General features: G+C 48.8%; 1 protein-coding gene across 1 annotated transcript in view; it reads right to left on the bottom strand.

Moving 5' to 3' along the window:
- LOC113409448 (neuronal acetylcholine receptor subunit beta-3-like) overlaps positions 1 to 14,103 on the bottom strand; it is a 32,021-nt gene that overhangs the window by 16,736 nt on the left and 1,182 nt on the right. Inside the window, exons 2-3 of the mRNA XM_026663370.1 lie at positions 8,683 to 8,834; positions 6,846 to 6,890 (exon numbers count right to left, since the gene is read on the bottom strand). Of these exons, the coding sequence (XP_026519155.1) occupies positions 6,846 to 6,890; positions 8,683 to 8,834 (197 nt within the window). The remainder of the gene's footprint in view (positions 1 to 6,845; positions 6,891 to 8,682; positions 8,835 to 14,103) is intronic.

Here is a 14,103-nt window from a genome sequence, read left to right as displayed (position 1 = left end):
AGGAGGGGCTGCTCACCCGATACTCCTCCCTATGAGCAAGTGGGCAGAGAAGGGAATGGAAAGGGGCAGGACATGACAGGAGACCTGCCTCTATTTCCCTACTGGTTGGCCAGAGAAGCTGGCCGGGTGCACGGGATGAGTGAGCTGCTCCACAAAACGCAGTGATGTAACTCACTCCTCCCCAGAGCAAGGGGGAAGCAGGGAATTGTGATCTGAGTCCCAGTTTATGGTCTTGTGTGCTCCTGCAACTACATACGTGCCACCTCTTATGCTGGGCAGGAGACAGGATAGCATGTGCCTGTATGATGCCAATCCTCAACTGACATTTAGTCCTACAGAGAACACTGCCAGATGGCATAAATTAGAGCAGCCCCTAGCCTGCTCTAATTCACACCAGTAGGTTGGGACCTGTGCCAATGTACCATGAGAATCCAGGTGACGTAACTTGCTCCCCAACAGTCTTTGATGCAGGAGGGAACCTGGGCCAGTCCCTGGGCTTGAGCACGTGTGGTCTGTGACGTCACACTCCCCATCCTGCACTATCTCCCTGTGCTAAGGTGCCATTTTGTGTCTGCAAGGTGAACAGTCATGGGTGGCAGGTGAACCCCAGCCTGACCTGCCCCTTCTGCCTGAGACCCCCCCCTCCAGCCCCCCCCCTGCAGCCGCCAGCCCCTCTCCTGCCCCCTGCCCCAGCCCCAGGCCGCCTGAGCACCTCCAGCCCTGGAGCCAGGCCCACCGACAGCAATTCCGGGCCCCAGGGCAGAACAGTCAATGGGCCCCCTAGAAAGGATGGGCCAGTCTCCTACTGTCTGTGTTTCTGTGGATCATTTTCTCTAATACACATTTACCAACCACAGAGATCCTAACTTTCAGCTCTTCCCCATGGGTATCCATCCAGCTGCCTTTCCCTTCCACCTGGGACTGGTACAAGCTCCAGAGCTGCTTCAGAATTTGTTTCTCAGATACTACCCAGCCCCTTCCCCATTATATCACCAAAGGAGTTTCTTCTCATTGGCCTTTGGGAGGATGAGGCAGAATAAACTGCAGTTTCTGTAACTGTGTCACTACCTGAAAGCTCTGTGTGTGGAACCTGCAGTGCAATGTCTCAACGCTGAAGAATTCCCTCTCCCCTTCCTTCCCCAGGCCAGGGGGTAACCTGATGCCCCAGTAACCAGCCAAGATCTCCTTTTTTTTTTTTTTGCTTTTTTTTTTAAAAAAAGGTATTTCCAGACAACTGGTCAAAAAACTAGGAATGTATCCAAAGGTACTTGAGCATGCAAATGCCATAACTCAGGTCGCAGTGGGGAACCATTACAGCTGTTATTATTTATGCATTTGTATTACAGTAGCACCTATGGGTCCCAACTGAGATCAGGAGACAGTACCCTGCCCTACAGAGACTACAATCTAAACAGACAAGACAAACAAAGGAAGGATTGCTATCCCCATTTTACAGATAGGAAACTGAGGCCCAGAGAGATTAAGTGATTTACCCAAGGTGGCATTTTGTCCCCCCCACCGAACCAGAACCAGCCCACAAGCAGCCAGAGAATTCCCCTGCCATGGGCACTGCATTGTGCCATCATAGGCAACCCTACACTGCCCCCATTGCACGCTCCAGCCATGGGAGGCAGGAAGTCTAGGGCAGAGAACTGAATACAGAGCTCCTACTGCTGTACCCCCCAAGACCATCCTTCATCTCAGTGTAAAAACTCTTCCCAGAAATAAGTATGAATTCCGAAGACAGGACAATAAATACACTGAAAGGCAGTCAAGCTGTCTGACCCATTCCTAAAGCCTACAGCTAAAAGAACCCCAACACTCTACATTTGTGGCACACAATTCTGCACACACAACCATTTGCATATGCAACAATCTGAAAAGGAGGCCAAACTGAGGTTCCTTTAAAAATATGTCCCTTTGTTCCCTAAATTCAGGGAACACTTCATATAATGTTGCCTAAAGGTTAGAACAGCACACTGGGTTCTATCTCTGTCTGTGCCACTGATTCATTGGGTTTCCTTAGGCAAGTCATTTAATCTCCCTGAGCCAAATTCATTGTGTTCCAGCTAATCCCCTTCCCTCTGCCAATTTCCCACCTAGAATATGAAGGAAAATCCCAACTAAAAGTCTGGCTGAAACAAACAGTACTAAGGTATGGGAGAGGGAGGGTCCCAACGTTAATCAGTGACCTAAATAATGATTACATTTACCTACTAGGTTTTATAAACCCACAGCTGTGGATGTGTGAAAATTCTCACAATAATCCCCCAAGGCGTGTATGTCCCTCTTTGACATGTTACTCGTGCACCAGCTGAAGTTCTTTTTGGAGCCTTGCATTCTTATTCATAGATTCCAAGGCCAGAAGGGACCATTGCGATCGTGAGTCTGACCTCCTGCATAACACCGGCCCCGGAACTGCTCAAAACAATTCCCACAGCAGAGCTTTTAGATCTTGATTTAAAAATGGTCAGTGATGGAGCATCCACCAGGATTATTATTAGTGAACCCAAATACATCCTCTGGTGAGACTCCATCACTGTTCCCTGTACAACAGTCCCAACAGCAACACATCCCCACCCCCCAACTACAGCCCCGACCCATCACCCCCAATCCATCTCCAAATACCAGCGACAATCCCCTAATGAGATCAGCCACACGATCCCAAAGAACAGCCACCAGACCCAACTCAAAATAGCCTCAAACACCCCCCCCCCACCACCAGCCCAGTGCTGTCACTGAAACACCCTCCATTCCCCCCCAGACCCACCCTGCCCTTCTCCTCCCTGGCGGACCCCGGACAAAGGCCGGCCAGCGCCCAGCAGAGCACTGCCAGCACCTTTGCTGCAGATGTTGGACCAGCGGCGGCTGGATCCTGAGTCCGATCTCAAGTCTGTCCCCCAGTGGTCCTGTGTCCGGCTCTGCCTCCCCCACGCCCCCGCTCGGCTCCTTCCCCAAGCCGTCCTTGTTACCTCTGTCCCCCCGCCCCAACATTTCCCCTTCCCAGCCCGGCTCCCTGCAGCCATCCCCAGCCCGGTTCCTCCGCCCCCACATGGATGCAGAAAGTTTCGCTCCTGGATACAAAGTTGCAGCGATTGTTGCTGCAGCCGGACTGGCTCCTCCCCCCGGCACAGCTGCCCCGACTCACCCTCCGGCCGCCCAGGGCCCCTCCTGCGGTGAGAAACAGGAGAGGGCTTGGGGGTAGAGCCTGGGCAGGGCCACACGGGGCTGTTTGGGGAGGCTCAGCCTCCCCTGCCCTTTAATACCTGCTGCCCATGTGAACAGTTGTGCGTCATGTTACAAGTGCTAATACACACAGCCTGGGGACTTGCATGGTGAACAGCTCACATGAACACCAGGGATTTTTCAGTGGTCTGGACACTCCTGGCACCTGCTGCAAACACCTAGGATGAATGTGATACAGGAGGCCCATTGCTCTGTGCCACTGTCATTTGAAAGCCCCTCTGTGACCCCAGATACATTGTCTTCCCTTTGATCTGTCAGAGGGCTGTCTGACCCCTACTTCTAGGGATTGTATTTTGCTTGTTACATCACGTTTATGATTCTCTGGAGGCAGCACCCTTTGGGTGTGCTATTGACGGAGCAGCCCCCACACTCAAAAAGTTAGCCCAAGCACACAATAGCTATAAATACTATTGTCATTGCCCACAGGACCCAGGCCTGAGACAAATGAAGGTTACAGACAAGATGATCTGCTGGCCTCTAATTTCTATAATTCTATCACAAAGTGCCTGACTTTCATGCTGTTTCCTGAATCCTGACATCTGACACCTTTCTGGCAGGCAACTAAAAGTCACAGAATGTCCTTGCAACATTTAACCAATGTGTTGGCCAGAACTACCTATCCACATGTCTGCAGTCCCTGTCACTGCAGTAGTATAGGATCTGACTGATTTTTTTTCACTTTCCACCATCCCAATTGATCATTTAATTTACCTTAATTTTATCAACATTTTCCCTGTTAAAACGTGTAAGCAGAGTCTGGATGAGCTCTCCCCTGACATCTGGTGGTGAGCTGTGGAAAAGGACTTCAGGGGCTGATCTCGTTTGCCTGGGCACACCCACCCTGCCTAGCATGATGGACTTCCTGCCCAAATGGTCACTTTGGCTGCTGTGGGATCCCCAGTCTCTTTGTTATTGGGGCAGGAGTAATAAAGGGTTGTTATCCTGGTTGTGTGAATCAAGGACAGCAGAACTGTACTTGGCATTTTACGGCTGAGGGACTTGCCCTCAACTGAGCGGCACTCGCTAGGCAAGGGACATGGGTTCCAAAGCCTAGTGAATTGAAAGGCTGGAGATAGGTATTTGTGCCTGGTAGTGACAGACCCAAACACCACTTTGATCTATTGTCTCTCTACTATGTAATAACAGAGCTAATTTTGACTTCATTAGGAGTTTTGTTACATGCTGTAGAGCTGAAATCATTGATATCTAGGTCTAAGTATTAGACCTACTTTGGGCTACTGGTTCTGATGCAAGAGGACTATCCAGGTGTACTAGCACCAAAGTTCCCCTACTAACAGCTGAAATCACTGAGAGCTGTGTTAAGTGTGTCTGGGGGGTGGCTGGTGGAGAGGGGTGACCAGCCGGATGGCTGGGGGAGAGGCATGGCTAGCGGAGAGGAGCGGCTAGCAGGACAGCTGAAAACTGCAGCAGAACCCCATGGAGAGGTATGGCCATTGACCCGAGCAGCAAAGCATGTAAGGTGCCCCCATATCTCCCCCCTTCCACCCAGGCTGGGAGGTAAACTCTGCAGATGAACTTCTGAACTCTGGGGCTATGCTGACCAAGGACAGAAACTGTGGGTGGGATGACTTTTGGGTTGCTGGACTTAAGACCCTGAGGGGAAAAGGACACTGCCAAACTTACTTGGGGGTGGGTCTTTTGCTCATGGTTTGTGTTATGAATCCTGTTTGTGGTGTTTCCCCAACATAATGCTGCATTGTTTATTTATTTATTAAAAGGCTTTTGCTACACTCAGGCTTGGTCTACACTTACCCCCCAATTCGAACTAAGGTACGCAACTTCAGCTACGTGAATAACGTTTCACGTAGCTGAAGTCGACGTACCTTAGTTCGAACTTACCTCGGTCCACACGCGGCAGGCAGGCTCCCCCGTCGACGCCGCGGTACTCCTCTCGTCTAGCTGGAGTACCGCAGTCGACGGCGATCACTTCCTGGTTCGACTTATCGCGTCCAGACAAGACGCGATAAGTCGAACCCAGAACTTCGATTCCCAGCTGCCGAACTAGCGGCTGGGTGTAGACATACCCTCAGACTCCGTGCTTGCGAGAGGGGAAGTATTGCCTCTTAGAGGCACAGAGGGGGGTGGTGTGTAATTGTCCCAGGTCACTGGGTGGGAGCTTGAGCCGGTTTTGCATTGTGTTATTGAAAAGGAACCCCTAGATACTGAACCTGGCCCTTGTTGCTGCCAACTCTGATGGGCAGAAGGGTTATAGTTGGGATCTAATTTTGCCCTTTTTAAAAATAATAGCATCAGCCCCGAATCATATGACATGTGGATCCCAAGCTTTCAAACCTTAATGGGATATCCAAATCTCAACACTGGATGCTCACATCTAAATGTCCAGTTTGTGCACCTATGTGCCAATCTGAGCATCCAACTGTTGGAATGAGATGCCCAAAGTATCCACCTGTGAAAACTGGACTCTGTTTCCCGCTTATTTTCTGTTCACTTAGGAACATAGGACATAGACCAGGAAGGGACTTCCTGGGTCATCAAGTCCAGACCAATGCTCTCGCAGGCATCCCTATCATATAATCCTGTTCTTAAATTTATCAAGCTCTGTCTTAAAACTAATTAGGTTATTTGCCCCCACTCATCCTATTTGAAGGCTGTTACTTGATCTTTATTGTTTTCAGTCTCAACATTAGTACTTAGAAATTCTTCAGCCATCAAATAGTCCTGAACCAGCAAATTAAACAACTGAAAGTTATAGAGTTTCTATCTGAAACTCTACGCCAATTGCTTAAATTACAGTAACCACACAGCTGCTTTAACTCTCACTGGAGCCAGGTGCTACTTACATTTACAGGATGCTTTAATGGATTGGATACTCATTATAATTGTCATGGTGTCTATGAACCAATAAAATTGACTAAACAAAACACTAAGTTCTTTGGGAGCTAGAGAGAAGGTGGGTAAATATTCATTAAACATATAGCTCTTTGGTTCAGTTTGTATATGATAGGTCATTCCAGTGAACAATGTCCCCCAGGACAAGCACATTATAAAAGGATGACGAATTTAAATCTCAGGCATTGTAATTACTTTGGAAATATGTCGACTGTTTATTTTTGCTCCTTTGTTTGATCTTGCTGAGAAAGGAACCCCATGGCTAGAGGATAGTGCCAACCATTCTAATGCCCTCTAAGAGTGAGACATAATAGTCCCTCAGGGCTGCTGCACTGTGCGCCAAATCCTGAGGCCTGGCTTAGTTCTCTGCAGTGGAGTAAGAGGTTGTTCTAACACATAGCTGGCATAAGTGCAGGACAGAAAAGGAAGATCACATGATTGTGTTTGCTGGCTTGTAGTCAAATGCTGGAAAACAGGTAGGCACGTGGTCTAGAATTTCCATTCCTCAGAAGCCCCTTTGGCTACTATCCGAGGTGATGTGAGTATCAGAACAGGGAAACAAAATCTTCATGAAGGGCCTTATTCATCCCTGGAGGGTAAGAACCCCATTACTCTCCTGATCAAATGGTGACTCCAACCACAGAGGGGGGAGCGAGGTCTGCTTGCCTGGTTTTCCCCCCCTACCACCAAACAACTCAACATGTAATGTAATGAATGGCCTGTTTTACCTGTTTCAGCCACACATTTGTTGTCATCAGCTGATTCTTTTCATCCTAGGGAGACAAGAGAACTGAAATTAAAAATATCCAAATAAATGCTTCCCATACTGATGTCTGACTGAATGGAGTTCAGTTCCTTTAGAAATCTGAGGATCGGCATATAGCATTAGGGTCAGATTTTTCCAAAGAGCTCAGCACCCAGCTCTCATCAAGAGCCCCTGGATTCTGAGTGCTTTTAAAAACCTCAGCTGGGCTTTTCAAAAAGGCTCAAAGGAGTCAGATGCCCAACTCCTTGAACAGCCCGAGCACTTAACGCCCAGTCCTGCAGCCTGTTAGCCCACACAACTCCCGCTGAAGTCAATGGAAGCACTGCCTGGAGGCTCCTAGTAACACATGAATGCAACTCTGGGAAAGAATTTTCTTCTGCAGAAATTAAAGCAAAATGTGCATGAACACCAGCTTTAGAAAGCAAAGGATTTTGCGGACTGTGCTGCTTACTTTGAAATAGAAGGAGAGGGAAAAAATTAGCCACAGTCTGAACTACCTTTGTTTTAGGTTCTAATATAAGAGACTGGGCCTAGGCCAGTGGAGTTAAGTGCTAGTGCAGCGCTCCGTGCTGAGAGGAATAAATCAGAGAACTCCCTTGCACAACTGCACCTTACCTAAGAGCATGGGAAAGTAGGTGGAGATGAGGGTGTCTGAGTAAATGTGATCCAGTGGGCTCATTTCTTGGACTTTCCAGCTGCTACTATGCAAAAGTAATTCTGGGACCATGCTCCCATTCACGTTGCTGCAAACTCACTCAGGCATTACAGTGTCTTATGGATGGGCAGAAAAATAATGTTTAGGGTGAAAAAATAGTTTCTGCTTCATGTCTGGCTTCTTATTTTGGTTGCCAGCTGTGTCCAGACATGAGTTGTGCCCAACATTTATATTACAAACATTTGAGGGTTGCTGGTGGTGATATTTGGTTGAACTGGTTAAAAAGGGGGGGGGGGTTTAAATTCACTTTTCCCTTTTCTTTAGAGTTTCAAAATGTTGAAATTTTGAAAACTGAAAAACATCAGCCAGCAGGAGAGTTGGAAAATGGGCAGGAGGAAATTGGGAAAAGTTTGCTAAAATTTTTCCTAATTTCTTTTTAATTTCAAAATTTTGACATTAGAAATTTCATTTAAATTCAAAAAATGTCAACCAGCTCTAAGATTCACTTCATAACATGAAGAGCAACCTTATTTGTAAGCTCTATTACATTCTCCTCCCCTTGGGCTTTCTATTCAATGGTAAACTCATCGGAGCAGGGACTATCTATTACTCTCTGCTTGTGAAGTGCCTAGCACACTTTATTATTTGTACAACCCATAGTTTCTAAGAGCCCCAATCACAGACCAGAGCCCCATTACGCTAAGTAATATACAAGCACAGAATAAAAAAATGTTCCCTTGCCCCAAGGAGTTTACAATCTGTGCACAAGACAAGAGACAACAGATAGATACAGACAGACCAAAGGGGGAGTACAAAGAAACAATGAGACAATATTGGAGGAGGGTCTTTATGCTCGTTATAGAGTAGCAAGATGCAATAACATCCTAGGAGCAGAAATTGGGTAGACCGGGATCGCAAGGGGTGAGTTGTCACATCTCTATCCAACAATTGACATACAACTGTCTGACAACTCCATTATGCATCCCGTATCATAAGGTGAAAGGTTAATGAACTAAGCTCTTCCAGATCCTAGTCCCCTAAAATTTGCCATGAAAAATGATACAAACATTAAAAAATGGTTTACCACAACGTGAGTTTGCAGGTATAGCTTTTCTCTTTGTTAAAGGTCCTACAGCTTACTTACCACATCCACAAGCTGAGATATCTTTAAGCCAAAAAGGACTTTTATTGTATCATTGGAGTTTTCAACAGGTCGGACCCATTTCTGGTACCCATGAAATAAGTGTCTCAGGAGGGCATCTTCGTTTTCAGCAACCAAACTGAGCCCAGCAACAGCTAAAAGGAGACAAAGAGTGTGTGGGTGTATGTGAAAGTGCAACGCGAGGTGTCCTCTGAGTTGAAGAGAGTAAGAGGAAAGACAGTCATCACCAATGAAAACAGGAAAATCTGCCTCAGGCAAAACCTTGCCAGATAGGGATTAAATTCACAGTCTCTCAATAGAGCCAAGGAAGGAGGGAAGTACGATTAGTCAGCTCAAATGGGGATTTTGTTATATTTATGCTGTCATCGGGTTATCTGATTTGATTGGGTGTTTATTGTTTATTAGTGTATTTTTAAAAGATCATCAAGGGTGCCAGAACATCAAGTGGGCCTCTCATTGTAAAGCAGCGAAAATCCAAATTAATACATGTTGCCTCAGGAAGAAATCACACTTTTTGGTAATACCTGACTTGGGGGCACCCTGGTCACTTTGTACTCCAGGCAGACTGATCTACTGTCATAGAGGCGTTTGATCAGCTATAGGTGGGACTTGCTGTTAACAGAGCCTCAATCTCATTTTGTTCACATGGACCTTTTGAAACAGAGCGCGTACACGGAGTGAGGTTTTGCATGGTTGTGTTTTGTGATGAATCTGCTAGGCAAGAAGCTACCATTCCCATCACCCCCTCCCCGCCATGTTCTGATCCCCAGTGTGGACATACTTCCCTGGCCTGGGGGCAGAAACTCTATGAAAGACCCTGACCCAGGAAGTAACCGTGCCCTGGGGGAAGCAGCAGCAAACTGGGAGCAGCTGGGAAGCAAAATGCAGGGGAAGCTACACGCACTGCTAACTGCAGCAAGAGCCAGGCAGCTGTGTGTGAACAGGTGGCCACTGCAGCTGGGGTCAGGTCAGCAGAGAACTTGCAGGAAAGTAACCGCAATAATTATGGTTCGTATTCAGGAACATTATGAGTCATAGACCCCATTCCATTGATCCACTGCTCTTGGTCTTCCTCCTCACATCATACATGCTCAGCCCTGGGGTGGATGACCCCTGCAAGGTTACATCCATCCATTCTACATGCCGCTTGGAAGTTTGGGCTCCCCACTACTCCGCATCCCTCTGCCAGCTGTGTCTCCACCCCCTTGAGCTGCCATCTGCCTTCCAGCCCCAGGCCACCCCCTGTTTCTCCAGGGGAAGTTGGTAGTCACACAGACAGCAGACAGCACTTGAAGGAGAGACGGGTGTATCCTTTTCCTCTTGAAGACCCATGTGGTAAAATCCCACCCTGAACTCATGTTGCACCAGCCCTCTGGCTGGTGTTGCCGGATCTCCCCACTCATGCCTGCCCTGGTCTGTGGGTTGCAGAGAGGAGCAGGGCTTTGCTTTACCTGCTCCCTTCCTGCTTTGGGGGCCCACAAGGCATTGGGAAGGAGCAGTCACTGGGCGACTGAGTACAGGTGTAATGCAGCACCCGGGACTGAACCTGGGACCTTTAGATCTTAGCACATGAGCCTCTACTGCCTGAGCTAAGAGATCTAGCTCTGTTAGTCAGGGGTGTAGCAGGCTCATCCTCCTTTAAGGGGGACAGAGCGCGACACTGAGTGGGTGGGGGCTGCAGAGGCATTGCTATAGTGCCTGGCCTCATGTAAGGTGTACAAGACTGGGAGGAGGCTCCAACCTGAGAATTCATGCTGCAGCCAGGCCCATTTGGGCTGTGATTGTCAGGAAATACTCACTGGATACCAGAGACATTTAAGCAGGGGAATGTCCACACCCCCAAAACTGATACAGAAAAGCGAGTCCTTTCTTGGCGGTTAGACAATGGTCAATGGATTAAAGGGGCTGATCACACGACACCTTCCATGGAAGCAGATGGCATGGCAGTCTCCTGTGTTTGACCTGTTAGCATTCGTTAGGTAGCATCTACAAAGGGAGAGGGAGGGGCTTCCCCTTCATCCAGAGCCTGGCAATGCATTCAGAGTGCAATCTGGAGGCGGAAGATACTAACGCCCTGCAGCAAACACATATGAGTAGACTGGAGTCTGGGTTTATATATGTGTTTGAGGACAGTGTCACCATGAGCGACATCACTCTGATGAGGATTTCAGAGACCGAGAAAGAAAGGATGCTTCGGGAAAGCCTGCAAAGACCAGAGCCGTATGCCGCCATGCTCTGCAAGGCAATGATCCCCGAGTACTTGCTTGTCTCCTGGCGCGGAAACGTTTCCTACCATGGAGGACCCAATAAGGCCGCTCTCCCCAGGAACCTGATGCAAAGGCTTTCCAATTACCTCCAGGAGAGCTTCGTGGAGATGTCCCAGGAGGATTTCTGCTCTATCCCTGGACATATAGACCGGATTTTACTGTAGCTGCACTGGCAGGGACTAAACTGTAGAGCGCCTAGGGCAAACCAATCATGCTAAACCGGACATTGTTAGATTTTCTTTCAGTAGTTGGACTGCCAAGGACTGAAACGTTAAGTGCCTAGGGCAAAGTAATCATGAAAAACCCATTGTTAATATTGTTAATATTCCTGTTCTGTTAAAAATAAATGTTTACATGTTTAAAACACTTACCGACTGATCCTTCCCCTGATTCTGTGTCCGGGTTAACGCCTGGGGACGGTTGGTAGGGGATCTCTGTAAGGGTGATGAAGAGATCCTGGCTGTCGGGGAAATCAGCGTTGTAAGCACTGTCGACTGCCTCGTCCTCCTCATCTCCTTCCTCATCTTCCCCGTCCGCTAACATGTCTGAGGAACCAGCCGTCGACAATATCCCATCCTCAGAGTCCACGGTCAGTGGTGGGGTAGTGGTGGCGGCCGCACCTAGGATGGAATGCAGTGCCTCGCAGAAACGGGATGTCTGGGGCTGGGATCCGGAGCGTCCGTTTGCCTCTTTGGTCTTCTGGTAGCCTTGTCTCAGCTCCTTGATTTTCACGCAGCACTGCGTTGCATCCCGGCTGTATCCTCTCTCTGCCATGGCTTTTGAGATCTTCTCGTAGATCTTTGCATTCCGTTTTTTCGATCGCAGCTCGGAAAGCACGGACTCATCGCCCCACACAGCGATCAGATCCAAGACTTCCCGATCAGTCCATGCTGGGGCCCTCTTTCTAGTCTGAGATTGCACGGCCATCTCTGCTGGAGAGCTCTGCATCGTTGCCAGTGCTGCTGAGCTCGCCACGATGTCCAAACAGGAAATGAGATTCAAACTGCCCAGACAGGAAAAGGAATTCAAATTTTCCCGGGGCTTTTCCTGTGTGGCTGGTCAGAGCATCCGAGCTCGGACTGCTGTCCAGAGCGTCAACAGAGTGGTGCACTGTGGGATAGCTCCCAGAGCTATTACCGTCGATTTCCATCCACACCTAGCCTAATTAGACATGGCCATGTCGAATTTACCGCTACTCCCCTGGTTGGGGAGGAGTACAGAAGTCGAATTTAAGAGACTTCTATGTCGAACTAAATAGCTTCGTTGTGTGGACGGGTGCAGAGTTAATTCGATGTAACGCTGCTAAATTCGACATAAACTCCTAGTGTAGACCAGGCCTAATACTCTCTCAATCCTCAAAGAGAGACCTCGAGAAGGAGACTTGCTGAAGCAAAGCCACAGGGGTCTCTGAGGTTTCCCTGGCCCTGCGCCCCTGTCCTGCCTGGCTGATGTCAGCATCTCTCTGTGAGGTCACCACCTCCCTAACACCTTTGACCAATAGGCTGAGGTCCTGCAAAAGGCCTTTGTGATGTCACTGCCACACCCACCCTGAAGTGCTAATGTCCTGCTGCTGGCCTGACACTTTGAAGGTTTGAGCTACTCTCTGTGGATCACCCCACTCAATGCGTGTTCATTCTAGGAAGCAAGTCTAGGTCCTGCATAGACCTGCCAATGGACAGGGTGGGCTGGGAGTAATGCTAGGGTGAGGTCAAGTAAGGCCTAGGAACCAGTTGCAGCAGAAACATGCTCCCGGATCTGAGCTTTTACATAAACAAACCCATTTTCTAACCCCTGTGGTTACTCCCAGCCTTGAACTGGACATATACCCATGTAACACTCATCTTACATCTACAGTCTCAGAGCCTGTGAGGATGGGAAATGCCCCATTCATCTCAGGTAGGTTGTTGACTCTGGAGCCTAACAATAACACTGCACAAGGTAATGCTGTTGACTGTTTCACTGCTGATTCTGAGCACTCCTGTGCCGGTCCTTCATTGTTGGATATGGAGCCGGAGCAGAGCAGTTGGTTGAGGAGACAGAGCACAGTTGACGTGGGGAGGTGGGGCACCAGATAGCTTTTGGCCATTTTTCCACCTTCTCTGCACTGAGACAGCAAAGGAGCCAGTTTGCACACACACACACACACACACACCCCGGTACAATTTAGAGCAACCTCTGGGCTGCTCTGAGTCTTGCCAGTTTGTAACGGCACCCTAGGGGCTGTTACACCAGCTGGGAAGTGCTGGAACACACCAGTCTCTCCCTCCCCATACTGCTCTCTCCGTTGAAGGGGAGAGAGTGGTATTTAGCTGGTGTAGCTGGCTCTATGCTACCAGGGCATTTCACCATGCTCATCCCCAGCTGGCTGGCCCCACCACCACAGGCTGGAGCAGGGACTAGACTTTGCCTCTACAAGGTCAAACCCTTTCCTCCAAATGCCTGCTCACTCCATTTCCCATGCCCACTGCCAAAAGCCTCATTGAATCTGAGTGCCCCAAACCCAAACTGCCTCCCGCTGTTCCCAGGGACCAGAGTCTCTAGCTGCCCAGCCTTCCAGCTTTCCCCTGATGAGTGCTGCAGTGGTGCATTGCGGGCAAAATTTCGCAGCAGGGGGACAACCTGGGGGAGGCTGTAAACCAAAAAACATCCCAAACCTGGGAAATGTGCTGGATTTAACTGGAAAATAATGAACAACATCCCCTATCCCTTTCCTGATTTAATGTAATACAGCCTTCCCCTGAACCTGGCTCAGAAACATCCCCATGCCACAGAATCAGTAGAGAAGAGGAAGCAGTTTTCATAGAACCTATGTCACAGACTACATGGGGCCTGACTCTGACCTGGGGGGCGTAATGGAAACTTGGCGGGATGATTCTTATAGCTGGAATGAGCCTTGAAGAGCATGATCAATAGAGGAGATGCAGAAAGGGAAGAAGTGGGGTCCCCAGAAACAGAGCCACAAAAGATGGATTGGGCCAAATTCAGCTGTGGTGAAATGGTGACATCAGTTATCCACTGGGCATAAATTGGTCCCCAAATGCAGGAGCCTGGGGCAAGGAAGAGGCAACGCTATGGCCCTGCCCCCTCCCTAGGCATGGGGTGAGCAGGCTGCATCCCATAAAATCGCAGGCATGCA

Source organism: Terrapene carolina, unplaced genomic scaffold, assembly GCF_002925995.2.
Source record: "Terrapene carolina triunguis isolate 2854851 unplaced genomic scaffold, T_m_triunguis-2.0 Scaffold33392, whole genome shotgun sequence".
NCBI lineage: Eukaryota > Metazoa > Chordata > Testudines > Emydidae > Terrapene > Terrapene triunguis.
The sequence above is the reverse complement of the archived record's forward strand: the minus strand, read 5'-3'. Positions and strand labels throughout refer to the sequence as shown.